Genomic DNA, 24,318 nt, shown 5'->3' with positions numbered 1-24,318 from the left:
CGAGGCCTCGTGTCCGGCACGGTGCCCTCGTGTCCGGCACGGTGCTGTTGGGGGGGACCGCAGCTCACAGGCCCCGGCTGAGCCCGAGTCCACCGGCAGCCCCCGTGGGGCCAGCAGCCGGGGCGGGAGCAGGGGACGCGGCTCACCGGCACCCCAGGACAGGCACCGTCACCCGGCAAGCCGGCAGCACGTGCAGCAGCGGCAGCTCCACCGGCTCCCCTCGCCTCCCCGCGCCGTGTTGCCGCCCTCCGGAGAGGACAAAAGCCGCGTGCGAGGCAGCCGTGCAAACGCCGCCGCGTCGGCCTGCCGCGCCCCGCACGCCAGCGGGCGAGGGGCCCTGTGCACCCGTGGGAGCGGGGCCCGTCCGGCAGCACCACGCCGGGGCCCTTCCCGGGAGCAGCCTGTGAACCTCTCCCAAATCGGTTCGATCCCAGGCTGCCGAAGCCCCCTCCCCGCCCCCGCCTGCCGCCCGCTCCGGCGTTTAATTGCTCCGGCTGCTGGGAAATTTCAAGGTTGAATTTATCTAACTCCAATTTCCAGCCGGGGGATCGCGTTCTGCCTTTGTCAGCAAGATTGGAAGCCCCCAACCCCTCCCGGCATCGGCGCTGCCGGGTCCCCCTGCACCTGCTCCCCCCAGCCCGGCACGGCTCTCCCACCGCCCCCCCCCCCCAGGTTCATTTTCTCTCATTACCGCCATGACCCCTGCGCCCTCCTCATCGTCACCGTCACCGGGCCTAGAGCATCCCAGCAGCAGACCCATGGGGGGCACTGGGCGGGATCGGGACCGGGGGATGCCGAATCGCCCCTCCGGGGCGATTCGGCATCCCCCGGTCCCGATCCCGCCGGAGGATACGGACCCGGTGTCGGCAGCTGGGGCTCACCTGCGTGTGCGGGCGTCCCCGGGCTTTTTACGAGCGGTCGGGATCCCGGAGCTATTTGTACCGGGGAGGGCAGCGGGGAGAGCGTGTGTGTGTGTGGAGGGGGGGGAATTTATGGCCGGGCCGCGCTCTGAAACCCAAAACCCACCCGAAGCGGCCTAATCACTCCCAGACGCGGCGGCCCCTGCGCTTTTATGGGGCATTTTAGAGCAGGGGAGCTAATAAATTTTTTGCGACGGTAAAAGCCCCGCTGAGGATGGCGGGGGGGGGGGCAGCGGGCACCCACCGGCCGCCCCCCCGGGGGGCTAAAATCGCCGTGCAAGGGGATTAAAATCGCTGCGCCCCTCCGCGCCCCGGTAGCGGAGAGGGAGCGGTGCCCCCCCCCCGCCCCCCCGTCGGTGGCTCCTCCTCCTCCTCCCGGTGCCCAATTTGCCGCCCCGGCCCCGGGTCTTTAAGGCTGCGGCACCGGGGCGGCGGAGGGTGGGGGGGGGGGGGGAGCGGCGGCGGGCGCGGAGCTGCCCAGCCCCGCCGAGCGGCTCCCGGCGCCGGGAGGCCGAGCGCTCCCCGCCGCCGCCGCCGCCGCCGCCGGGCCCCCGCCGAGGGGGCGGGCTGCGCCCGCGGGGTTTAAGTGCGGCCGCGGCTGGATGCGCGGGCGGGACGGCGGCGGCGAGAAGGGGGGGGGGAAGCCCGGCGGGATGAGGCGGGCGCGGTGCTGAGGCGGCCCCGGTGCGGGAGCGGGGACGCGCCATGACCTCGGCGCGGGAGGCGGCGGCCGGTTCCCCCCCGCTGCACCCCCCGGGCGGCGGCGGCCGCCGGCGGAGCGCCCTGGACCAGCTCCCGCCGCCCGCCAACTCCAACAAGCCGCTGACCCCCTTCGGCATCGAGGACATCCTGGGGCGGCCCCGCGGCGGGAGCCCCCCCGGCCCCGGCCCCGCCGCGCCCCCCGCCCGGCTCCCCGAGAAGGCGGCGGGGCCCCGCGGCGGCGGCTGCGCCCCGTCCTCGCCGCTCTGCGCGCTGGAGGAGCTCGCCAGCAAAACCTTCCAGGGGCTGGAGCTGGGCGTGCTGCAGGCGGCCGAAGGTACCGGGGCGGGGGGGGCTCCGCCGGCAGCGGGGGCGGGGAGCGGGCAGGTGCCGGGGCCGGGGCCGGGGCCGGCGGGGGGGGGGGGGGGGGGGCCGGGGCTGCGCCGCCGCCGGGCCCGTGGCGGGGCCGGGTCTCTCCTCGCCCCCAGCCCGGCGCGGCCCCGGTGAGTTTCCGTCGTGTCCCGGAGGGGCCGAGAGAGCCGGGAAGGGGCCGGTGCTCGCCCGGGGACACGGCGGCCCGGTCGGGGCAGCCCCGGCACCGCGCCCCGGAGCCGCACCGGCGGCCGCGGCCCGCGGGGAGGGAGAGGCCCGGAGCCGGGCACCGGGAGCCCGAGCGAGCCCCTGCCGAGCCCGCTCCGCGGCGGCGGGTGGGCTGAGAGCGGAGCTCCGGGAGGACCGGCCGGGCCGGCCCCGGCGGCTCCACCGGTAGCCGCGGTAGCGGGCGGCGGATCGGCCCCGCGGCGGAGCGGCGGCACCCGGCCCCGCCGAGCCGTGACCGTGACCGAGCGCCGGGGCAGAGCGGCCGATCGGTCCCGTCGGCAACGAAAACCCGTTACCGACCGCGGGCTCCTCCGGCGGGGACGGCGGCTGCGGCCGGGCCTCGCTTCTCCGGCAGAAACCCGTTACCGGCGGGGCCGGGCCGCCGCTCCCCGCTCACGGCCGCTGCCCGCGGGACCGGCGGCCGCTCCCCGGGGCACCGGGCCCGGCAGACCCGGCGGGTCGCCGTCCCCGCGGGAAGGAACCGGCCCCGCCGGTCCCCGGCTCAGCCCCGGCGGGGAAGCCCGCCGTGAGGGCGGGCGGACGGACCGACGGACCGAGCGGCAACCGGGACCCGGCAGCCCGCCGAGACAAAAATCCTCCATCGAACGGACAGACGGACGGACACCGGCGGGCGGAGCGCGGCGGCCGCTGAACGAAAAATCCCTCACACGGACGGACGCACGGACAGACAGAGCGGGGCTCCCGCCGTTAACGAAAACCCGTTAGCGGGACGGACAGACGGACTCGGACGGACAGACCGGGGCTCCTGTGGTTTAACGAAACAAAAAAAACAACGTTACGGGGCCGGACACACGGACAGGGACGGGCAGAGCGGCGTTCCCATAATTAACGAAAAAAACCCAATCCGTTCCCCGGCCGGACAGACGGACACGGGTGGGCAGAGCGCGGCGCCCGCCGTTAACGAAAGAACCCTTGCCCCGCCGGACAGACGGACACGGGCAAAGCCGGGCTCCCGTGATCAACGAAAAAAAAAAAAAATCCCTTCGCGGCCGGGGAGGGAGGGATTTAACGACCGGTAATTAACGACCCCCCCGGCCGGACGGACAGACGGCCACGGGCGGACAGAGCGAGCTCCCGTGATTAACGAAAAGAAAAAACCCTTGCCCGGCCAGACAGACGGACACGGCCGGGCGGATCGGCGCTCCTGTAATTAACGAAAAGAAGCCGTTGCACGGCCGGACAGACGGACAGCCAGGGGACAGAGCGGGGCTCCCGGAATTAAGGTAAAAACCCGTTACCCGGGCGGACAGACGGACAGGGACGGGCAGAGCCGGGCTGCTGTAATTAACGAAAAGAGCCGTTGCCCGGCCGGACGAACGGACATGGCGGAGCGCGGCTCCCGCGGTAAACGAAAAAATCCCCTTACCCGGCCGGACAGACGGACAGAGACGGGACAGAGCGGGGCTCCCGGCATGGAGGTAAAACCCCGTTACCCAGACGGACAGACGGACAGAGACGGGACAGAGCAGGGCTCCCGGCATAGAGGTAAAACCCCGCTACCCGGACGGACAGACGGACGCGGCCGGGCGCAGCGGGGCTCTCGTAATTAACAGCAAAAAATAATTCCGGGGCCCGCGGCTGACGGCGAAATGAACCGGGACCCGCGGACAGACGGACAGAAAGAGGACAGATTGACGTTCCCGTAATTAAGGTAAAACCCTGCTACCCGGCGGGACAGACGGACAGAAAGAGGACAGATCGAGAGCCCCGTAATTGAGGTAAAACCCCGCTTCCCGGCGGGACAGACGGACGCGGCCGGGCAGAGCAGGGCTCCCGTGATAAACGAAAACCAAACCTCCTTGCCCCGACGGACAGACGGACAGAAACGGGAGCGATCGGGGTTCCGTGACCGAGGCAAAGCCCCGTTACCCGGACGGACCTACGGACAGAGCCGGGACAGCCCGGGGCCACTGCGGCCCCCGGCGGGCAGCGGGACCGGGACCCTGCGGCCGGCGCGGAGCCGTTACCGACGCCGCGGGCGGACGCGATCCGGTTCCCCCCCTCCTCCGCCGGCAGCAGCGGCGGAGCGCGGCCGGATCGGGGCCTCGGCGCGGCCGTGCCGGGAGCGGCGGCGGGGCCCGGGCCCCGCGGGAGCCGCACGGAGCCGGGGCCGCCGGCACCGGGGCTGCTGGAAAGGGCTGAGCGAAAGCACGGGCGGGCTCCGCGCTTCGTGCTGCCGGGCCGGCCCCGCCGCCCGGGGCTCCCGGGGCTCCGCTACCGGCTGCCGGCGCCGTGCGGGCCCCGCGGCAGCGGGCCGGGCTCCCGGACCGAGCCGGGGTCGGGGCGAGCGGCCGGCGCGGAGGGGCCGGACCGGAGCCCCGGGACCGCCGGCGGGACACGGGTGGGCTCGGCCCCGCGCCGCAGCGGGCGGCGGCTCCGGCGGGACCGGGGCCGGGCAGGAGCGGCTCTCGGCTCCCGGCACCGGGGACCCGGCGGCGGCACCGGGCCCGGGCGGCGCCGCGGGCAGGGCCGGGGCTCGGTTTGGTTTGCGCGGCTGAGGGGGCCGGCTCGGCACGGCTCAGCTCGGCTCGGCTCAGCTCGGCTCAGCTCGGCGCGGCTCAGCTCGGCTCGGCTCAGCTCGGCGCGGCTCAGCTCGGCGCGGCTCAGCTCGGCGCGGCTCAGCTCGGCTCAGCTCGGCTCGGCGCGGTTCAGCTCGGCTCGGCTGGGCTCGGCGCGGCTCAGCTCGGCTCGGCTGGGCTCGGCTCAGCTCGGCTCAGCTCGGCTCGGCGCGGCTCAGCTCGGCTCGGCCGGGCTCGGCGCGGCTCAGCTCGGCTCGGCCGGGCTCGGCTGGGCTCGGCGCGGCTCAGCTCGGCTCGGCTGGGCTCGGCGCGGCCCAGCTCGGCCCGGCTGGGCTCGGTTCGAGCGGGTTCGGCCTTTCCCAGCCGGGAAGGGGTCGGCGCCGAGCGGCGGGGGGTGGCGGGGCAGCGCCGGGCTCAGCGCGGCTGGGCTCAGCCAAGCTCGGCTCAGCGCGGCACGGCGGCGCGGTGCCGGTGCCGATACCGGTGCCCTGCAGATGCCGACGCCGGTGCCCTGCAGATGCCGGTGCCGATGCCGATACCGGTGCCGGTGCCGGTGCCGGTCCCGATACCGGTGCCGGTGCCGGTGCCGGTGCCGGTGCCGGCGCACTGAGCCCGCTGTCCCCGCAGGTCGGGAGCCGCTGGGCGCCCTGGGGCAGCGCCCGGCCTGCAAGAAGCGGCGCAAGTCGCGGACGGCCTTCACCAACCAGCAGATCTTCGAGCTGGAGCAGCGGTTCCTGCGGCAGAAGTACCTCTCCCCGGCGGACCGGGACCAGCTGGCGGCGCGGCTGGCGCTCAGCACGGCCCAGGTCATCACCTGGTTCCAGAACCGCCGGGCCAAGCTCAAGCGGGACCTGGAGGAGCTGCGGGCCGACGTGGCCTCGCTGCAGGCGCTGCCCCCCGCCGCCCTCCAGCAGCTGGCGGCGCTGCCCGACCCCCCCCGGCCCCCCGGTACCGGTACCGGCCCCGCGCCCGGCCCCGCGCCGCCGCCGCCGCCCGCCGAGCTCTCGGAGGAGGAGATCGACGTGGGGGACTGAGGCGGGGGAGCCCGGGGGGTCCCGGGCCGGCACCGAGACTGACCGAGCCCCGGGCTGGACGGGGCGGCCGCGCTGCCCGCGCCCCGGGGGGAATTGGTGCAATTTTTCGCTTTGTTTTGTTTTGTTTTGTCCGTCTTTCCTTTCCTTTCCTTTCCTTTCCTCTCCTTTTGTTTTTTTTTATTTTATTTTCTATCGTGGCTGTCCCGCCGGCCCGTCCGCGGCCCCGGGGGCAGGGGGGCCCGGCCCGCCCGGCTGTAAATATTTGGAATAAAGGCGACCCCTTGCTAAGGAGCGCGGAGGGGCTCTGCCGGCGGGACGGGCGGACGGGCGGACAGACGGACGGTCACCCCCGGCCCGTGGCCGCGCACCGCGGGGATGCTCCGCTCCGGAGACCCCCGGCCCCCGTGCGCCCATCGCCGTGCCCCGGGGCTGCCCCGCGTCCCCGCTCCCGGGAGCCGAGGGGCGCCTCGGGGGGTCCGGCGCGGCGGGGGGGTCACCGGTACCGGGCGGGGGGGTGCGTGTCCGTGCCGCCAGCCCCACGCCCACCCTCACGCCGGCTGCGGGGGGGGGCAGGACCGGGGGGGGGGGCACACGCGGGGGGGGTCCCTCCGGCGGCGCCTCCCCCGCCGCCGCCCCACGCCCGACCCGAGTGGGACCGGGACCCTTCGCTCCCCTCCGCACCTGCCCCGGCCGCTGCACCCCGCGCCGCCCCGCCTGACGTCATGCCCCGGTGACGTCACTCCCCGGTGAGCGGGAGCGGCTCGGGCCCGGCCCCGGGAGGGGGGCGGCGGGGGGGACCCCCGGGGGTGCGGGCAGCTGCCTGCTCCCTGCCCTTGCGGGGCCGCGGGTCCCCCCGCAGCCACGCGCGCCCGCGCCGTGCGAGGTCCCCGAGGCAGAGCCCCCCTCCCCCCCCCGGCTTAATTGCATCGTCGCGCCCCTCCCCCCGCGCCGCAGCCGCCCGGGGGGGGGGGGAGGGGCAGAAATGAGATTTCGCCTGCAAATGCCCTTGAGCGGCCCCCGAGCGCCGTCCGTCCGGCGGGGGGGGGCGGCCGCCACGCGTGGGGCCTGCGCGGGGGCGACCGGGGGGCGACCGGGGCGGGGGGCCCCCCCCGCGGGTGCGGGATCCGCGGGCAGGGGGCGGGGGGGGCGGGGGTCCCATCCGCCTGCCGCCCCCAGCGCCGGGCACCGGGGCCGCGCCCCCGCGGGGGGGCTCCCGCACACGGGCGTGGGGGCTGCACACCCGGCAGGGGCTTTGCACACCCAGACATGGGGTTTGCGCACCTGGCAGGGGGGTTTGCACATCCAGCATCGGTTTGCATGCTCAGCCCTGGGGTTTGCACACACTCAGCAGCGGGTTTGCACACACAGCAGTGGGGTTTGCACACTCAGCAGGGGGTTTGCACACCCAGACATGGTGCTTGCACACTCAGCAGTGGGTTTGCACACACAGCAATGGGGTTTGCACACACAGCAGGGGGTTTGCACACCCAGACATGGTGCCTGCACACTCAGCAGGAGGTTTGCACACTCAGCAGCGGGTTTGCACGCACAGCAATGGGGTTTTGCACACCCGGCAGTGGGGTTTGCACTCACAACAGGGAGGTTTGCACACCCAGACATGGTGCTTGCACACTCAGCAGGAGGTTTGCACACCCAGCAGTGGGGTTCGCACACCCATCGGGGGGTTCACACACAGGATCACAGCGGGTGACTCCCAGGCTGTGCCCCCTCTCCCTCCCTGCCGCCCCCCAGGGCAGGGCCAGCCCCAGCCCCGAGCCAGCAGCTCCCCGCTGGCCCGGTGGCCACGCAGCCACAGCCTGGCCACAGCGGCAGGAGAAAGAAATGCCTCCGCTGCGGCAACAGTGTCTGCAGGCCCCGCAGCCGTCACCCCGCAGCCGTCACCCCACAGCCGTCACCCCGCAGCCGTCACCCCGCAGCCGTCACCCCACAGCCGTCACCCCGCAGCCGTCACCCCACAGCCGTCACCCCCAGCCGGGCCCTGGCAGGAGGCCACGCCGGGCGATGGCCGCTGGCCTGGCTGCACCCAGGAGCACCCTCCCGGCGCCAGCAGTGGGTACCGGCAGCGCGCACGCACCCACACGCATGTATACACGTGCGTGCGTGCAGACCCGCACGCCTGTGCGCGGGCACACGCGTGAGCGCCGTACGTGCGCGTGTCCCCAGGCGGGCGCGGGCCTGCGCGGGGGCGGCGGCGGCCGGAGATGAGCTCACGGCTCCGGCTCGCTCCCGTCAGGCTGATGCGAAGGAACAGCTGGCGGGATCGCACCTCCGCGCCGCGGGACGCACCCGGCTCGGCCCCGCAGCCCCCAGCCCGCCGGAGCGCAGCCGGGACCCCGCGGCCCCGGCGCCCCACGGCGCGTGGGGCAGGGACGGGGGAGCGGGCGCGGAGGAGGGGGTGCAGAGCCCCGGGATCTCATCCCGTCCCCGCGCTCCGACCCGGTCCCGGCACCTCCAGGCCCCTCCTGGCGCAGGGCGGCTGAGGGGGACCCAGCACCCTCACCGTGGCCTCTGGGCCGCTGCCCCCCGGCCCCGTGCCCCGCCGGTTCCCACCGCTCCGCGTGGCCACACAGCGAGGCCCACCGGCCTGCTGGGACCGCCGTTGGCACGGCCAGCCCGCCCACGCCGGCGGCACCAGCACAGTGTGGGGGACACACGGACACGTGCGCGTGGACAGACACTGGGACGTGCACACGCAGGAGCAGAGCTGTGCGCCCAGCGTGCCGTGCCGCAGCACGGGGGCCCGGAGCCACCCCCGCAGGCGCAGCCGTGACCGGGCACACGCCGCGGCGCAGACGTGTCCCAGCACGGGCACGGGCAGGGACCCCTCCCCGGGGTGCGAGGCACCGCGTGCAGGCGTGGGAGCACCCACGGCGGGAGCACCCCCAGCACCCGCTGCGGCCACGCGTGCCCCCAGCCAGCACCCAGCACAGCTCCCCAGGGACCCCCACCCCTGCCCGGAGGGAATCGGCCCCTGGAGGGCTTCGCCCCGGCTCAGCGGCCATGGGGCCGTGCCCATCACCGGGGCCTCGGGGCAGGGACGTGCCAGGCCCAGGGCAGGCCGTGCCCATCACCGGGGCCTCGGGGCAGGGACGTGCCAGGCCCAGGGCAGGCCGTGCCCGTCACCGCGGCCTCGGGGCAGCAGCCAGCCAGACCCCAGGGCAGGCTGTGCCCGTCACCGGGGCCTCGGGGCAGGGACGTGCCAGGCCCAGGGCAGACCGTGCCCGTCACCGGGGCCTCGGGGCGGCGGCGGCGGGCGCCGCTGCCGGGGGCTCTGGGGGCTCAGCCCCCGCCGCCCCCCCGCGCACGCCCATCTTTTTCCTCTTCCAATTTTCCGGATGATTAACTCGGCTGCTGTTTCCTGACAACCTCTGCTGTTGGTATTAATTTCTTTTAACGAGTGATTAATTACTCGCTGTCTCCCGCGCTCCTTCTCCCCTTGCCCATTTGCATATCAATCAAATTCCCCGCCACGGCCCCCGCCGGTGAACGAGGGCACCCCCGCCGCTCACGGGGACCGCGGGGACGCCGCCCGGGGGGCTCGGGCCCGGGGGGGGCCGCACCGGTGCTGCAGAACCGGTGCTGGGTCTCCGCTACCGGTACCCGGGGGGAGCCGCCCAGCACCGCCCCGGATCGGGCCCCCGGAGCCGCCGCCGCCGCCGCGCGGGCCGAGTGCGCCCCCTGCCGGCCGCCGGTGGCGCTGCGCGGGGCCGGGACCGGGACGGGGGCGGGCGGGCGGCAGCGCCCCGGGGCCCCGCTCCGGTGCAAGGAGCCGCGGACCGGGCCCAGGCACCGGCAGCGCCCGGCACGGCGCCCCCGAGCCCGGAGCCCCGGGCTGAGCCCCGGGCGCGGCGGGGAGCAGCCGAGGGAGCCGTCACGGAGCCCCAGCCGTCACCGGGTGCCTGGGGCCGGGGCAGCGGGGGCAAACCCCCCCAGCGCGGAAGGGAGCCCCCGGCCCGGGGCGGAGGGAGGGACAGAAGGAGGGAAGGACAGACGGCCGCCGCTGGCACTTGCTTTTATTAAGAACCCCAAAGCGGGTACGAGGGCCCGGCGGGGCGGAAGGTAACGGCCGTGCCCACGGGGCACAGCCCGGGCCCCCGGTACCGGCGGCTCCAGGGTGGGCACCGGCCCGGGCGGGCACCGGGCGGGACCCCCGCCCGCCGAGGCGGCAGGAGGGGACAGGTCCCGCTGCCTGCAGGGGGAAAAGGCACGGGCAGCGCGAAGGCAGGCACAGGCAGGGCGAGGGCAGGGCGAGGGCAGAGCCCAGCTCAGGCCCCTGGAGCCGGGGGGAGCGGGGGGGCCCCGCTGGCAGCCCCCGGCCCCGCAGAGGAGCCGGGAGCCCCCGCTGGGGTCCCAGCCCCCGGGGGGGAGAGCAGGGAGCCCCCGGCTCAGGCAGGGCCCGCACACGGTCGTGCCGGCTCCTCCGGTCGGGGGCTTGGGGGCAAACGTCCGCAGCGGCCGATGCCTCCGCGGCAGGAGGGCTCTGCGCTTGGCGGGCAGGTAGCCAGGACGAGCAGGTAGCCACGCCGTCCCATGGCAGCCGTCCGTCAGGGCAGCGGGCAGGGATGAGGCAGCACTGAGGGCCCAGCTCCTCTGCGGCGTGCCAGCGGCACAGGAGGGCAACGCCGCACGGTGCAGCTCCGGCGCCGTTAAGCTGAGGAGAGCCCTTGGCTACGGGAGCCCCCCGGGGGGGGCACCCACCTCGCCGCGGGGCTCCGGGTGCCGCTGGGGGGACGGGGTGGCGTGGGAGGGGTGCTTGAGCTGCAGCGCCAGCCTGCTCCCCTCCACCTCGGCATCCTGGGGGCAGAGGGGAGCTGAGCCGGCTGCGCCGCCCCGGCAGGGAGGGCAGGAGGGGGCCCAGGACAGCCGCCGCGCCCCACGCCGGCACCGCCTGCCCCCGGCGCGGCGCCCACCCCCGGCTCACCTGCATGGCGGCATAGGCTTTTTCCGCCGCCTTCTTCTTCGTGTAGTTGATGAAGGCGCAGCGTCTCCCTGGCAGCATCCGGATGAAGCGGATCTCCCCAAACCTGCAGGGTGGAGCGTTAAGAGACCCCCCCCCGTGCCGGGTTTGCTCCCGGGGCCAGGAGCACCGGGCACGGGGCTGGTAGGGCAGTGGGGCGCAGGGTCTGGGCCCCGGGATGGCGACGGGGGGCTGGCAGGACGCTGAGGGGCTGCGGGGGCTCGGCCCGGAGACGCACGCACCGGCTGAAGGAGTCGCGCAGCACCTTCTCGCTGATCCTGGCGGTGATGTTCCCCACCCAGAGGGGATAGCAGTCCCTGCCAAAGCACGCCAGCGTCACCGGCAGCCAGCTCCATCCCGCACGCCAGCCTGAGGACCCCCCCCGCGCCGCCAGCTCCATGGGAGCGCTGTGACCCGCCCACTCCTGCCCAGTAAGCACCAGTCACCATCCCAGACGGGCACGGGGCCGCCCCATCCCCACCAGCCCCGGCCCTACCTGGCAGGATGGCTCGGAGGCAGCGTCTGCTGGCTGCTGGCCGTGGCCCGGCCCTGGCCTTTCGCCTGGCTCCTGGAGCTCACGACGGTCACGAAGTCGCTCGTGTCCGTGTCCTGGCAGCTCCCGCTCGCCCACTCCCCTGCCGAGAGGGACGGGCTCAGCCGGCTCCACGGAGGGGCGCAGCACGCACCGCAGGCCAGCCCCAGCCCCGGTGTCCCCCCCGAGATCCCCTCCAGCCCCGAGACCACAGCCCCGGTTCCCCCGCGGCCCCCGGCCACCAGCGCTGCCAACAGCTCCGAAGCAAAATCACCGCCAGCACCGAGGTCCCTTACCGGAGGAAAGCAGCGGCGGCTCCCCAGCCTCCAGCAGGGACGGGGACACGGGGATCCCCCCAGGGCTGCTCCGGCCGCGGGGGCTGCGCTGCTGCAGGGGGAGAGGAGGTCAGGCCCCGCGGGGCGGCAGCTGGGGATGGCGGCAGCTGGGGATGGTGGGGCCGGGGACTCACCCGCAGCAGCGCCCGGCAGGCCTCCAGCTGCGCAACCGCGTCGGCGTTGGTGCCGTCCAGGCGCAGCAGCTCCTCAAACGTGCTGGCGGCCTCAGCGTAGCACTGGCGCCGGCAGAGAGGGGCTAGGGCTCCCACTGCCCGTGCCGGCCCCCCACCCGGCCAGCCTCGGCCCCCAGCCCACCCCACACAGGGCTCTGCCCGGCCCTGCTGGCACCCAACGGCCCCCACCCAGCCCTGGCACCCTACAGCCCCCGCCCAGCCCCACTGGCACCCCACTGCCCAGGCCTGGCATGCTGCAGCCCCCTCCCCAGTGCCGGTACCTCCAGCCCTGCCAGCCCCACTGGTGCCCTGCAGCCCCCCACCCAGCCCCACTGGCACCCCGCTGCCCCCCGCCCAGCCCCACTGGCACCCTGCAGCCCCCCGCCCAGCCCCACTGGCACCCCGCAGGCCCCTGCCCAGCCCCGGTACCTCCAGCCCCCGCAGCGCCTTGCCCTTGCGGAATAATCCTTTGGGCCACCCGGGCTGGAGCCCCAGGGCCACCTGCGCGTCCCTGAGTGCCTCCTTGTAGCACCGAAGCTTCTCGTAGCAGTAGGAGCGGTTCCCGAAGAGCCTGCAGGGAGAGCGGGGTCGCTGCTGCCCGGGACTCGCAGCCTCTGGGGAACGCCGCTCCCCGGCCCCGTCACTCACCGGTGCTCCCTGGGGTTCAGCTTCACCGCCTCCGTGAAGGCCTGTACCGCCTCGGCATAGCGGCCGTTCTGGGCAGCCTCGTTGCCGCAGCCTGCGGGGAGAGCACCGCCCGCTGCCGACCCCCCAGCCCGGCTGGGGAGCAGAGTTGTACCCCCTGCCCACAGCGGGGACGCGGGCATCTGCCAGGGACCAGCAGAGGAGAGCGGGGCCATGGAGGAGACGGCGGCTCTGCCGTCACGTGGCTGCAAAGGAAAGGCGCCTCGGGACAGCCTAGGGCCACAACGGCCCGTGAAGAGCCCTGCCGGCAAGGAGCCGGGGCACAAACCCCCCTGGGCAGAGCTACCCCCGGAGCCGGGAAGCAGCAGTGCAGAGCCCCCGCGTGCCCACCCCCTCGTCTCGCTGCCCGAGGCGCTGACCTGCGAGAATCAGGCTCTGCTCCACCGCGCTCGTGTCCAGGGGCGCAGGCTCGGGCGCCTGCGGGGCAGGCGGGCAGGGCAGCGAGGGCTTGGGCGCCTGTGGGGTGGGCGGGCAGGGCAGCGAGGGCTCGGGCGCCTGTGGGGTGGGCAGGTCCCTCCCCGGTGCCCCGCGGGCTCCAACGCACCTTCCTTGGCATCCTCTTGCCAGGCTCCGCGTTGCCCGTCCTGGCTGGCTTCTCCTTCGGAGGCGTCGGCAGCCTCACGCCCGCTTTCTGCCGGGCTTTGAAGATGAAGGTGCAGCTCAAGTCCAGCTCATCCTGGGAGAGGCACGGTGGGCGAGGCGGGCAGAGCCCCAGGCCCACCCGCAGGGCAGACCCTGCGCCAGGCTGGCACCCGCGCCTGGAGCGCTCACCTCCATCTCCTCCTCCCGGCCTCCTCCCTCCTCTCCCGAGGAGGCTGCGCCGTCCCTGAGGCACGGGGAGGGGCTGGGGCCCGGCCAGCCCTCCCCCTCCTCAGCACTGCTGCTTTGGGGGTGCCCGGCGTCCACAGCACCACTCGGGGATGAGGTGCTCTGGAAAGAAAGGGCAGGAGTCAGACAGCAGCCAGGGCAGCGGGGCTCTACCTGCCCATCCCTCTCCCCATGGCATCCCACCTTCAGAGACTCGCAGCACCCCCGAAGGCGGCAGGGAGGCTCGAGGACCCCGAAGGCAGCACAGCCTGGCTGCCGCGGCACCCGCAGCCGAGCCGGGGCGAGGAGCCGGGGCAGTCACTCACCGACTCGGCCTCCCACTTGCTTTTCAGCTCTTGGCCCAGTTTTTCTCGTTTTTTCCGGTCTTTCTGCCTCTGGAAATCAGAGCGAGCTGTGAGTGGGCACTGGGCAGAGCGGCGCAGACCCACGCCCGGCCCCACGCCGCAGCTCTGCCTCCTGAAACGCGCCTCCCCCCAGGGCAACAGCAAGGCTCAGGACGAAGGGAAACACAGGCAGCTGCCTGCGTGCTGCAGGGTGACCCCCCCAGGGCGCACCCACCTTCTTCTTCAGCTTCTTCTTCTCCGCCTTCCTCTTCATCCGCTCCTCCTCCGCCACCAGCTCCCGTGCGTTCCTCTCCGCTTCCTGGGGGAGCGACGCCGCGAGTGCCCGGCCCCGCACTGCGGCCAGGAGAGCGGGACGGCCCCGGGAGCGCCGGCGGCAGCGCTGCCTTCACCTCGGGTCGCCGCTGCCAGCCCCTCACCCCCCAGGGAGGTGGGAGGACAAGAGGGGCTGGAGGATGGGCAGGGGACGGGCAGAGGACAGGCAGCCCGCGGGCAGGGAGGTGCCTCACCTCAGCCGTAAGCTGGTGCCCCCAGGGCGCGGGCAGCCCGTGCGGGGCGAGGAGCGCCTGCGGCGGGCGGACGGGCAGCGGCTCCTCGCACAAGAAGGAGCTCTTGAGGCTGCAGAAGTTGTAGGGGGGGTCGCTGTCCTCGCTGGAAATGTCCCAGTGCTGGCCGAAGCCGCTCCCCGTCTCCTCCTCTTCATCCTCCTCCTCCTCCTCGCTGGACTCCTCCAGCCGGCTGGGGCAGTACCAGACGCCCGGGCCTGGGCAGGGAGAACCGGGGCCGTCAGCGGCAGCGCCCGAGCGCCGGGACCCCCGGCAGAGCCCCCCGCCACCGGCTCCTCCCGACTCACCGAGGCCGAAGGCGGCCCGGGCCACGGAGGCTTCCCCCGTGGCGCTGCCGATCGCCGGGTGGGACGCGACCTGCGGCGGCACCGGGAGCTGGAGCGGCGGCCCCGGGGCGGGGGAGGCGGCCCCCGCCGCCCCCCGGAGCCCCCCCCGGCCCGGCCCCCGCCGCCCCCACGTACCTGCCGCCGGCGGGGCTCGGCCTGGGCGGCGCGGAGCAGGCAGTGCCGGGGGCAGAAGGGCGCTGCGGGGAGCGGAGCCGGCCCTCAGCCGCCGGGACCCAAACCGGAACCCAGCGGCGGCGAGCGCCGGCCCCGGCCCCGCAGGCGACCCCCGCCCCGGCTCACGGCGCGGCCGCCGTCGCTGCGGGACCCCGGCCCTGCCCGGGGCACCCCCCCGGGGCAGCCCCCGGCCCCGCTCCCCGCCCCGTACCGCCGCTCCAGCCGCCGGGGCCGAGCACGCAGCCCCAGGGGCAGGCGACGAGGGCAGCCCCGAACCCGGAGGCGCCCTGGCCCAGCCCGGCCGGGTCCCGAGTCCCGCCCGCCCCCCGCATCGCCCCGGGGCCGGTGTTCGGTGGTCGCCGCCGCTACCGGACGCGCCGGAAGTGGAGCACGGCGGGAAGCGGAAGCGGGGCACGGCGGGGACCGGAAGTGGGGCACGGCGCCGGCTGAGGCGGCCCGGCCGCCATGTTGGGTGTGGGCAGGACGGCGGCCCGCAAGGCCCTCACCGAGCAGGACCGGCGCTCCGCGTCCCCTCCCGCCGTCCCCGCTTCCCCGTAAGCCGCGAGTCCGTCCGCCTCCCACCGCTACCGGGCACCGCGGCCTCTGCCCTCCCGGCGGGTCAGCCCTGCCCGTTTCTCCGGATTAACGCGGGCGCGGCCTAAGCCTCTTTCCTCCCGCCGCCGCCCCCGGGGATGGCCCAGCATGGAGGACGGCGGCCCTGAGCGTCGCGGCGAGGAGCCCTGCGTGCAGGTGAGGCCTCCAACGGACGGGGAAACACCGGGCCCGGTGCCGCCGCCCGGACGGGAGCCGCCGTTCGGCGGCTCCCGTCCGGGCGGCGGCACCGGGCCCGAAGCCGCTCTCGGCGTCTCCTTGACAACGGCCCCCACCCTCGGGGGGGCGTGGTCTGCGGGGGGGACTAGTCCCGCCGCTGCGAGGGGTGGAGCCAACTCCCTGGCCACGCCTCCTCACCAATTAGCCCCGCCCCTCCCCGCTAGCCCCGCCCCTCCCCGCTGCGGGGGTCCTGAGCCGTCCCCGGTGCCCCGTAGGTGGATGAAGGCGACGGCGCCGGTTTGAGCGGCCTCCTCCTCCTCCTCCTGACGGCGCGGCCGCCCCTGCCCGCCCCGGGGGATGGGGCTGCCCGCGGGGACCCCCCCGAGCCAGGTGAGGGGCTGCGGGGGGCAGGCCGGGGGCCGAACGCCGCGCCATTAACGCGTAACGAACGCGCCGGGCGTACGTCGGGGTCGCCGGCACCCCGCGGGAGCTGCCCGCCGGCACGGGGGCTGTGCCGGGAGGGGCCGGGGGCTCCCCGGGTGCCCAGCGCCAGCCCCCGGCCCCATCGCCCCGCACCGAGGGTCCCTGCCCCTGCAGGCAGCAGCTCCCTGGGGGGCCTGGCCCGCTCCCTGCAGAAGGCGGAGGCCATGCTGCGCAGCTGCGTCAGCCCCGGCCTGCGGCGCCTGCTGCCCCCGCGGCCCCGCCAGCACGGCTGCGACGGCGAGGACAAGGACGAGGACGAGCCAGCCCTCCTGGCCGCGCTGGAGCAGAGCTTCCCGGGGCTGCGCCGCTGCCTCTGCGTCTGGGAGGACCCCCGCACCGAGACCTTCCGGGGCCACGTGCGGCCCCAGCCCGGCGACGGCACCGCCGCCTTCTCCTACCACCCCGTCTACCCGCGTGTGGCCGAGCGCGGCGCCGCCCTGCACGCCCTGCTGCAGCACCGCCACCACCTCCGCCTCGCCCGCGACTACAGCCGCCGCCTGAAGGCCTCCTCCGCCTTCCTCCGCCGGCTCCTGGCGCTGGCGGAGCGGCCGGAGCTGCCGGCGGGGGAGCTGGGGGCCGCCTGGCCGCTGCGGGAGCTCTGCCGGGAGCTGCGGACGCACGCCGGCCACTGGAGCGGGCTGCGGCGGCGGATGCGTGCCGACCCATGGCTGCGGCCGCTGCTGCTGCACAGGCACGAGTCGGTGGCGCACATGCGGCAGGCGCTGCTGCTGCTGGCGCTGCACGCCGTGCGGCTGGCTGAGCGCCACGCCGAGGCGCAGCTGCGGGGGCTGGCACGGGCCAGCCCTGCCGCCGCCCCCGCCCCGGCGCTGCTCTCCGACCTCTTCCAGGGCCTGGAGATCTACAACCAGGTGGTGGGCGACCTGGCCCTGGAGCTGGGCATCTCCGGCCACCTGCCCGCCGGCATTGCCGGCTGCCACGGGGCCACCGGGGAGAACTCCCACACCTTCCCCGCAGCCCGGGTGCTGGGGATACTGGCAGCCGAGCGGGGCCGGCTGGCGGCCGAGCGGCTCCAGCCCCTCCTGCAGCCGCAGGACGGGGACAGCGGGGCAGAACACGTCTGCTGGGAGGACGCCGTGGTGCCTTGGCCCCCGGAGCACGGCACCGCGGTGGCGGACGCGGGACCCTCCGGACGGGAGGAGGTGCCAGGCCTCGCTGGGGAGCTGCAGGTGCTGTGCAGGGAGGACGAGGAGCTGATGGACCTCATCCTGGAGGTGCTGGTGGCCTCTGCCGACAGCCTCTGGCACCACGTCCTCCGCGGGCCCAAGCAGGAGAAGCCGGCGGCGGAGAGCCCCGGGCCGCTGGAGCCGCTGGCGGCCAGCCTGGGCACTGCCACCGGGCCAAGCTCTCCCAGCTGGAAGTCAGTGCGGTGGCTGGATGCCTCCCGCGCGCCGGCGGCCGAGGCCCTGCACGCCCAGTACCGCCCGCTCTTCTGGGGGGCCGCCGGCACCGCGCTGGGGCACCGCCTGGGGCTGCCGCGCTGCGGGGCGGGCAGGGCCACGGCCGCCGCACGGGAGCTGAGCCGCGCTCTCAGCCAGGGTAGGTGGGGGCCGGGGCGGGGGGCGGCGGGGCTGAGCAGCGGCTCCCCGGGACCCCTCCGGTGCTGCCGCGGGGTGCGCTGGCCCTCACGCCCCGTCCCCCTGCAGCCCGCGTCCCCCGGGAGTGCGAGGAGGAGCTGGGGCGGCTCTGCCTGCGCCTGCTCTGCCGGGGCGTCCTCCGGAGCTGGGAGAGAGGTACGGGGTGAGCGGCACGGGGTGCTGAGCGTGGGGCACGGGGCGTGGGGCACGGGGTGCCGGCAGGAGGCTGGCTCGTGGCCGCTGACCGGTGCCGCCCCGCAGACTTCGCCCGCGCCCTGGGCTCGGGTCTGTCGGACAAGTGCTCGGGGGAGCCGGTGCCGGCGGCAGGGCCGGTGCGGAGCAGGACGGCGCAGCACCTGCAGCGGCTCTACCCAGCCCTGGCCTTCGCCCTGCGCTGCCTGCGACCCCTGCCCGCCCACCCGCCCGGTGAGTGGGGCCCCGGGGGACGGGGACGGGCATCCCGGGGGTCCCCTCGGGGCTGACCCCCGCCCTGCGGCACCTCTCACCCCTGCCTCCCCCAGGCCCCCCCGGCTCGCCCTGCCTGCGCCTGCAGGTGCTGGGCCGCTGCCTGGCCACGGCGCAGGCTGCCTGCTCCTGGCTGATGGGCAGAGCCTGCCGGTACCTGGCGGCCTGGGCCCTGCCCCAGTTCCTGCTCATCACCCAGGGGGACCTGCAGGTATGCAGGGGCAGGGGACCGGGACCGGTGTGTGGGGCTGGACCCTGCCCCGGGGCATCAGTCCCCTCCCTGTGCAGGCTGGGGGCTGGCTGTGGGGCTGGCTGTGGGGCTGAGGCTGGCCGCTGGGCAGGATTTCTCTCACCCCTCTTCCCTCCAGCTGCTGAGGATGGAGACAGACAGGCTGGTGGTGCTGGTGAGCGGGACCTTCCCGGAGCCTGGGGACGCCCCCCTGCCGCTGCCCCCCGCCCCGCTGTCCCACCAGGAACGCCAGCTCTGCCAGCAGATTCGCTCCATGGCTGCCAGCATCCAGGTACGGCCCGAGCGCGGCAGGCGGGACCTCCGGGAGCCGTGCCGTGCCATGCCGGAGGGTCCCCAGTGGTTCTGCCCCAGCTGGGCACGGCCGGGGAGCCGCAGGGTGCCGTGGGCCCGCCGTGCCAGCCCGGCTCCCCCCGCTCTGCCCCCCAGCTCTTCTCGGGGGACGTGCTGAAGATGTTCTCCACCGACTGCAAGCGGATGTCGGCAGAGATCTTCGACCAGACCATGCCGCTGGGCAAGCACTGGCGCGTCGGCCTCCGCGCGGGTGGGTAGGGGTGCCTCGCCGCTGGCAGGGCTGCAGGCATGGCCGCGGGCGGCACTGAGCGGGCGTCCCCCTCGCCGCAGACCTGCCCAGCTCCCCCAGCGCGTACGCGGCGGCGGCGGCCCAGGCAGTGCTGGGCCAGGTGCTGCAGGGCGCCCAGCTCCTGCCCCGCGATGCCCAGGCGCCCACGCTGGCCCGGGTGACCACGGCCTTCCTGGAGGCCTGGATGGATCACATCCTGGCCCAGAGGATCAAGTTCAGGTAACGGGCGGCACGGCGGGGCCGGGCCGGCACGGGCAGCGCCGGGGCGGCCGGGCTGATGGCCGCCGGTGCCCCCCAGCTTGCAGGGAGCCTTGCAGCTGCGCCAGGACTTCGAGCTGGTGCGGGAGCTGGTGGGCTCGGAGCGCTACGGGCTGGCCCCCGAGACCCGGCAGTCCCTGCTCTCCCTGCGCGTCTTCCAGCAGATGGACGGGGCCATCCTCTGCCTCCTGCAGCAGCCCGGCGGGGCGGCCGGCGCGGCCCCCCGGCCCTGGCACTCCCTGCGCCGCTGCTGTGAGTGAGCGCTCGGCTCGGCTGCCCCTGGGCTCCGGCAGAGGGGCTGGGGGCAAGAGCCGCCTCTCGGGGTGGCCCCTGGCGCGGACGAGCCCCCTGACTCCCGTCTCCTCTCCCCGGCCAGGCTCGGACAACGGTGCCCAGGCTCAGGAGCCGGGCGCGGGCAGCCTGCACGGCCTGGAGACCCTGGAGGCACCGACGGCAGCGGGGACCCCTCCGTCCGCTCTCGGCGCCGAGGTGCCAGCGCGGCTTCGGAGCGGCGTTCCTGAATCCTACCTATCGGGCAGCCAGCAGCAATGGCTGTCGCTGCGGCTTCACCGGGCTCGACGTTGGCGTGTGCCCGGCCTGCCCTGCATCGGCAACGGCCCCGACGCCTGACTGCGCACGGCGCCAATAAAGCAGGGGCTGAGCCGGTGTCCCCGTGTCTGTCTCCATCCCTCCGTCCGTCCCTATCATCGGCTGCGGGTGGGAACGGACCCGGCGGGGGGGGCGGGGGGGCTCCGGGACCCCCAGCCTGGCCGCAGCACGTCCTGCCTGCTGCTGCCTGCACCCGCTGCTGCCTGCAGCACGCTCAAACCGGTCCCGCTTCCCGGTGGGGTGGGCTCTGACCGGCCACCGGACCCCCTGACCGGGCCACCGGGCTTCGGCAGCGGCCCCTCCGGGCCGCTGCCGAAGCCCGGTGGCCCGGTCAGGGATGTCGGTGGCCCGGGCAAGGACGCCGGTGGCCGGTGGTACCGGAGCCCCCGGTGTGACTACGGTTCCCATGATGCCGCCGCTACCGGTCACTTCCGTCGCGGGGCGGGGTCGGGCCGAGCCGATCTCCCCTTCCCGGTCCCGGTCCCGGTCCCGGTGCGGCCCCGGTGCCGCCCGCCATGGCCGTTCCCGCCACCGAGGTGGGCTCCGCCGACCGCGTCCCCTTCGTTACGGCAAGTGACGGCACCGGCACCGAGCGATTCCCCCCCCCCGCCCCGGGCTGAGCACCCCGGGGGGGCGCGGGGGATCGGGGGTCCCTGGGGGGGCTGGGGGGGTCCCGGGGGGCACTTGGGGGGGTCCGGGCGGAGGCTGGGGGGTGCATGGCGGGGGTCTCTTGGGGGTCCCGGGGGAGGCCGGGGGGTCTATGGGGGTCCCGGGAGAGGCTGGGAGTACATGGTGGGGGTCTGTTGGGGGTCCCAGGGGAGGCCAGGGGCTTACGGGGGTCCCAGCAGAGGCTGGGGGTACATGGTGGGATCCCACGGGAGCCCCAGGGGCAGACAGGGGTGCATGGCGGGGGTCCCGCGGGGGTCCTGCGGGAGGTGCATGGCAGAGTCCCATGGGGGTCCCGGGGTGGCCAGGGGTGCACACTGGGGGTCCCTTGGGGTCCCAGGGGAGGCCAGTGGTTTATGGGCGTGCATGGGGGTGCATGGTGGGGGTCCTAGGGGAAGCCAGGGGTGCATGGTGGGGGTCCCATGGGGGTCCTGGGGGAGGCTGGGGGTCTGTGAGGGTCCCAGGAGAGGCTGGGGGTGCGCAGTGGGATCCCATGGGGGTCCCAGAGGCATCCAGGGGTGCACGGGGGGGTCCCGAGGGAGCCCCCGTTGCATCACGGTGACGGTGCCCGCGGTGCGCAGGGCCCTTGCCCGGCGGGCGCGGAGGAGGAGGAGGAGGAGGACGGGGACGAGGAGCTGCTGGGGGCCGGGGGTGCCCGCACCTGGACCCCCCAGGAGAAGCTGCTGCACGAGGCGCGGCTGAAGGCCAAGGCCAAGCGGCGGCTGCGGCGCACCTCCTCCCGGGACTCGGCCCGCGAGTCGCTCTCCGAGGGCGCCGAGCCCGGCCCCGAGCCCGGCAGCCCCAAGGGCAGAGCCCACGACCGCAGGTCCCGCATGGGCAAGGGCCGGGGGCTGCCCAAGAAAGGTGAGGGGCGGCGGCTGGGACCCCTCCTGCGTCCCCGTGGGGCTGGGACCCTGCACGGCCCCGCCTGGGGGGGCCCCACCGGGGGCCTCGGTGCCCCCCGCGGCCGAGCCCCCGCTCACCCCGCGCGTGCCCGGTGCAGGCGGTGCGGGGGGCAAGGGCGTGTGGGGCGCCCCCGGCGTGGTCTACGGCTACCAGGAGCCCGATGCCCGCGACCCCAACTACGACGAGGCGGCTCAGGTACGGCCCCGGCCCCCCACCCCGGCCCCTGCCCGCGCGGGCAGCCCCTGCGGGGCCCCGGCCGGCTGCGGGCAGCGGTGCGGGCAGCGGTGCGGGCAGGGGCAGCATCGTCCCGTCCCCGCAGGGGGACACGGTCTACGCCACTGTGGTGCCCGAGCTGGAGGAGGGGGAGCTGGAGAAGAACGTGCAGCCCATGGTGCTGGAGTACTTCGAGCACGGGGACACCAGTGAGGTCGTGGTGCGTCGGGGCGGGCTGGGGGCCTCGGGGAGGGGACAGGGGCCCTTGGTGGCACGGACCCGCCGGGACGGGGCGGGCTGGGGCGGGGAAGGGATGGGGGTCCGCTGGTGATGGGGACCCTTTGGGAAGGGGCAGGGTGCCCTGGGGAGGGGGGGGGCCCTTGGCGGTGGCGACCTTCGGGGGAGTCAGGCTGGTGTGGGGAAGGGAAAGGGGGTCCCTTGGGGGTGGGGGTGTCCCTGGGGGAGGGGACAGGGATCCCGGGGACATGGACACTCAGTGACGGGGCAGGCTGGGATGGGGAAGGGTCTCTGGGGGAGGGGCTGGGCATCCCGTGGCGTCGGGGACCTTCAGGGGGGTCGGGCTGGTGTGCGGGAGGGAAAGGGGGTCCCTTGGGGGTGGGGGGGCGCCCTGGGGGAGGTCGGGGTCCCCTGAGGAGGGGCTGGGGATCCCCGGCAGCGGGTGGCAGCGGGTGACATGCCGGGCGCAGGAGCTGCTGCGGGGGCTGAACCTGGGCAGCCGGCGGCACGCGGTGCCCTCGCTGGCGGTGGCCCTGGCGCTGGAGGGCAAGGCCAGCCACCGCGAGCTGACCTCCCGCCTGCTCTCCGACCTGGTGGGCCACGTCGTCACCCCCGAGGACATCGCCTGGGCCTTCGACAAGATGCTGCGCGACCTGCCCGACCTCATCCTCGACACCCCCGAGGCTCCCCAGGTGTCGGCGGGCGCGGGGACGGGGACGTGGCAAGGGGGACATGTCCGTGCCGGGGGATGCTCTGAGGGGACGTGGCCGTGCCGGGGGGCCATGGCTGTGCCGGGGCATGAGCTGAGGGGACGTGGCCGTGCCGGGGGGCCATGGCTGTGCCGGGGCATGAGCTGAGGGGACGTGGCCGTGCCGGGGGGCCACGGCTGTGCCGGGGCATGAGCTGAGGGGACGTGGCCGTGCCGGGGGATGCTCTGAGGGGATATGGCCGTGCTGGGGGGACCGTGGCCATGCTGGGGGATGCTCTGAGGGGATATGGCCGTGCTGGGGGGACCGTGGCCATGCTGGGGGATGCTCTGAGGGGACACGGCCGTGCCGGGGGGCCGTGGCTGTACCAGGGGATGCCTGGCAGCTGCGGGGCGCGGGTGGGCGGTGGGGCCGGGTGCTGACGCTCTGTCCCCAGATGCTGGGGCAATTCATCGCCCGGGCGGTGGCCGACCACGCGCTGCCCCTGGATTTCCTGGAGCGCTACAAGGGGCGCGTGGACTGCGAGCACGCCAGGTAAGCGCCGCCCCGGCCCCCGCCGCCCCCGCCGCGCGCCGCCCTCACCCGCCTCTCCCGCAGGGCCGCCCTGGACCGCGCCGCCGTCCTGCTCCGCATCAAGCGCGACGTCAACCGGCTGGACAACGTCTGGGGCGTGGGGGGCGGCCAGCGCCCCGTCAAGCACCTCGTCAAGGAGGTCAGCGACCGCCCGCCCCCCGGTCGTGTCCCCCACCGCGTCCCCCTGCTCCGTCCCTCGTCCCTGCACGCCCCCGCCTCTGGATGCGTCCCCCTGCCGCGTCCCTCGGGACGCGACCCCGGCCGTGGCGTCCCCCCAGGCACGTCCCCGTGCCCCCGGCCGCCCCGGTGCCATCCGCGCCGTGTCCCCGCGCTGTCCCCCCGCGCCACCCGCGCCCCAGCTGCCTCTGTCCCCAGATGAACCTGCTGCTGCGGGAGTACCTGCTCTCCGGGGAGGTGTCGGAGGCCGAGCACTGCCTGCGGGAGCTGGAGGTGCCCCACTTCCACCACGAGCTGGTGTACGAGGTGAGGGCTGGGGGGCCGGGGGGCCGGGCGCCGCCCGCCGCCGCCCCGCTGACGCCCGCTGCCCGCAGGCGGTGGTGATGGTGCTGGAGGGCTCCGGCGAGGGGCCGGTGGCCATGATGGTGGCGCTGCTGAAGGTGCTGTGGGAGACGGGGCTGGTGACGCTGGACCAGATGAACCGGGTGAGCGCGGGGGGCGCGGGGGGCGGTGGGTGGGCAGCCCCCCGCCCGGGCTGACACCGCTGTGTCCGTCTGTCTGTCTGTCCATCCGTCCTTCCCGGCCCCCCCCCCAGGGCTTCCAGCGGGTGTACGAGGAGCTGGGGGACATCAGCCTGGACGTGCCGCTGGCCCACGGCCTCCTGGAGCGGCTGGTGGAGCTCTGCTTCGACCGCGGCATCATCACCAAGGCGCTGCGGGACGCCTGCCCCGCCAGGTACCGGCACGGGGGGCCGGGGGGGCCGGGGGCGCCCCCGCCATCCCCTCCTTCCTCCTCCTCCTCCTCCTCCTCCGCAGGGGTCGGAAACGCTTCGTGAGCGAGGGCGATGGGGGACGGGTCAAGCAGTGAGCGGGGGCGCTGCCGGCCACCGGCCCCCGGCGGGAGATGGCGGCTGGGGGGGGGCCGGGGGCTGCGGTGCGCCCCCCCCCCACCGCGGGGGACCCCGTGCCCGGGCCCTCCGCCCGGCTGTGGGGCGAGGGACACAATAAAGCGGTTTCCAAGGACGAGCTGAGTCTGGGCTCTGTGGGGGCGCCCGGGGGGGCCCCGGGGCCGCGTTTG

The 24,318-nt window shown here is 75.4% G+C and overlaps 4 protein-coding genes across 7 annotated transcripts; 3 read left to right on the top strand and 1 right to left on the bottom strand.

Annotated features, from left to right (window-relative positions):
* Nucleotides 1-1,625: 1,625 nt before the first annotated feature.
* Nucleotides 1,626-5,793, top strand: LBX2 (ladybird homeobox 2; the record flags this gene model as incomplete). Its single annotated transcript, XM_082316507.1, has 2 exons — nucleotides 1,626-1,956; nucleotides 5,387-5,793. The coding sequence occupies 2 exons, from the start codon at nucleotides 1,626-1,628 to the stop codon at nucleotides 5,791-5,793; spliced, it is 738 nt and encodes a 245-aa protein (XP_082172633.1).
* Nucleotides 5,794-9,817: 4,024 nt separating this feature from the next.
* TTC31 (tetratricopeptide repeat domain 31) lies at nucleotides 9,818-15,172 on the bottom strand. 3 transcript variants are annotated; one of them, XM_082316501.1, is made up of 17 exons: nucleotides 14,963-15,172; nucleotides 14,713-14,774; nucleotides 14,539-14,608; nucleotides 14,195-14,448; nucleotides 13,903-13,986; nucleotides 13,650-13,718; nucleotides 13,288-13,446; nucleotides 13,061-13,192; nucleotides 12,876-12,972; nucleotides 12,460-12,550; nucleotides 12,241-12,382; nucleotides 11,773-11,874; nucleotides 11,600-11,690; nucleotides 11,268-11,406; nucleotides 11,014-11,088; nucleotides 10,736-10,838; nucleotides 9,818-10,608 (listed from the first exon to the last, which is right to left on the bottom strand). In XM_082316501.1, the coding sequence occupies exons 1-17, from the start codon at nucleotides 15,081-15,083 to the stop codon at nucleotides 10,483-10,485; spliced, it is 1,917 nt and encodes a 638-aa protein (XP_082172627.1). In that variant the 5' UTR covers nucleotides 15,084-15,172; the 3' UTR covers nucleotides 9,818-10,482. The 3 variants fall into 3 exon arrangements, with proteins under 3 accessions (XP_082172627.1, XP_082172628.1, XP_082172629.1); XM_082316502.1 differs by having other exon boundaries at nucleotides 11,600-11,687; XM_082316503.1 differs by lacking the exon at nucleotides 11,014-11,088.
* A 205-nt stretch (nucleotides 15,173-15,377) lies between these two features.
* On the top strand, nucleotides 15,378-19,783 carry CCDC142 (coiled-coil domain containing 142; the record flags this gene model as incomplete). The annotated part of the gene is made up of 11 exons (XM_082315925.1): nucleotides 15,378-15,501; nucleotides 15,798-15,912; nucleotides 16,120-17,562; nucleotides 17,670-17,756; nucleotides 17,862-18,026; nucleotides 18,122-18,276; nucleotides 18,434-18,586; nucleotides 18,742-18,856; nucleotides 18,937-19,114; nucleotides 19,194-19,405; nucleotides 19,530-19,783. The coding sequence occupies exons 1-11, from the start codon at nucleotides 15,454-15,456 to the stop codon at nucleotides 19,781-19,783; spliced, it is 2,925 nt and encodes a 974-aa protein (XP_082172051.1). The 5' UTR covers nucleotides 15,378-15,453.
* A 465-nt stretch (nucleotides 19,784-20,248) lies between these two features.
* On the top strand, nucleotides 20,249-24,238 carry LOC309592735 (programmed cell death protein 4-like). 2 transcript variants are annotated; one of them, XM_082316505.1, is made up of 11 exons: nucleotides 20,249-20,331; nucleotides 21,010-21,292; nucleotides 21,432-21,529; nucleotides 21,654-21,761; nucleotides 22,255-22,476; nucleotides 22,928-23,025; nucleotides 23,089-23,203; nucleotides 23,440-23,547; nucleotides 23,616-23,726; nucleotides 23,837-23,976; nucleotides 24,057-24,238. In XM_082316505.1, the coding sequence occupies exons 1-11, from the start codon at nucleotides 20,278-20,280 to the stop codon at nucleotides 24,106-24,108; spliced, it is 1,389 nt and encodes a 462-aa protein (XP_082172631.1). In that variant the 5' UTR covers nucleotides 20,249-20,277; the 3' UTR covers nucleotides 24,109-24,238. The 2 variants fall into 2 exon arrangements, with proteins under 2 accessions (XP_082172631.1, XP_082172630.1); XM_082316504.1 differs by having other exon boundaries at nucleotides 21,654-21,767.
* Nucleotides 24,239-24,318: the final 80 nt, after the last annotated feature.

Source organism: Platalea leucorodia (assembly GCF_965183815.1).
Source record: "Platalea leucorodia genome assembly, chromosome: 6".
Classification (NCBI taxonomy): domain Eukaryota; kingdom Metazoa; phylum Chordata; class Aves; order Pelecaniformes; family Threskiornithidae; genus Platalea; species Platalea leucorodia.
Note: the sequence above shows the minus strand (reverse complement) of the source record. Positions and strands in the feature narration are given on the sequence as shown.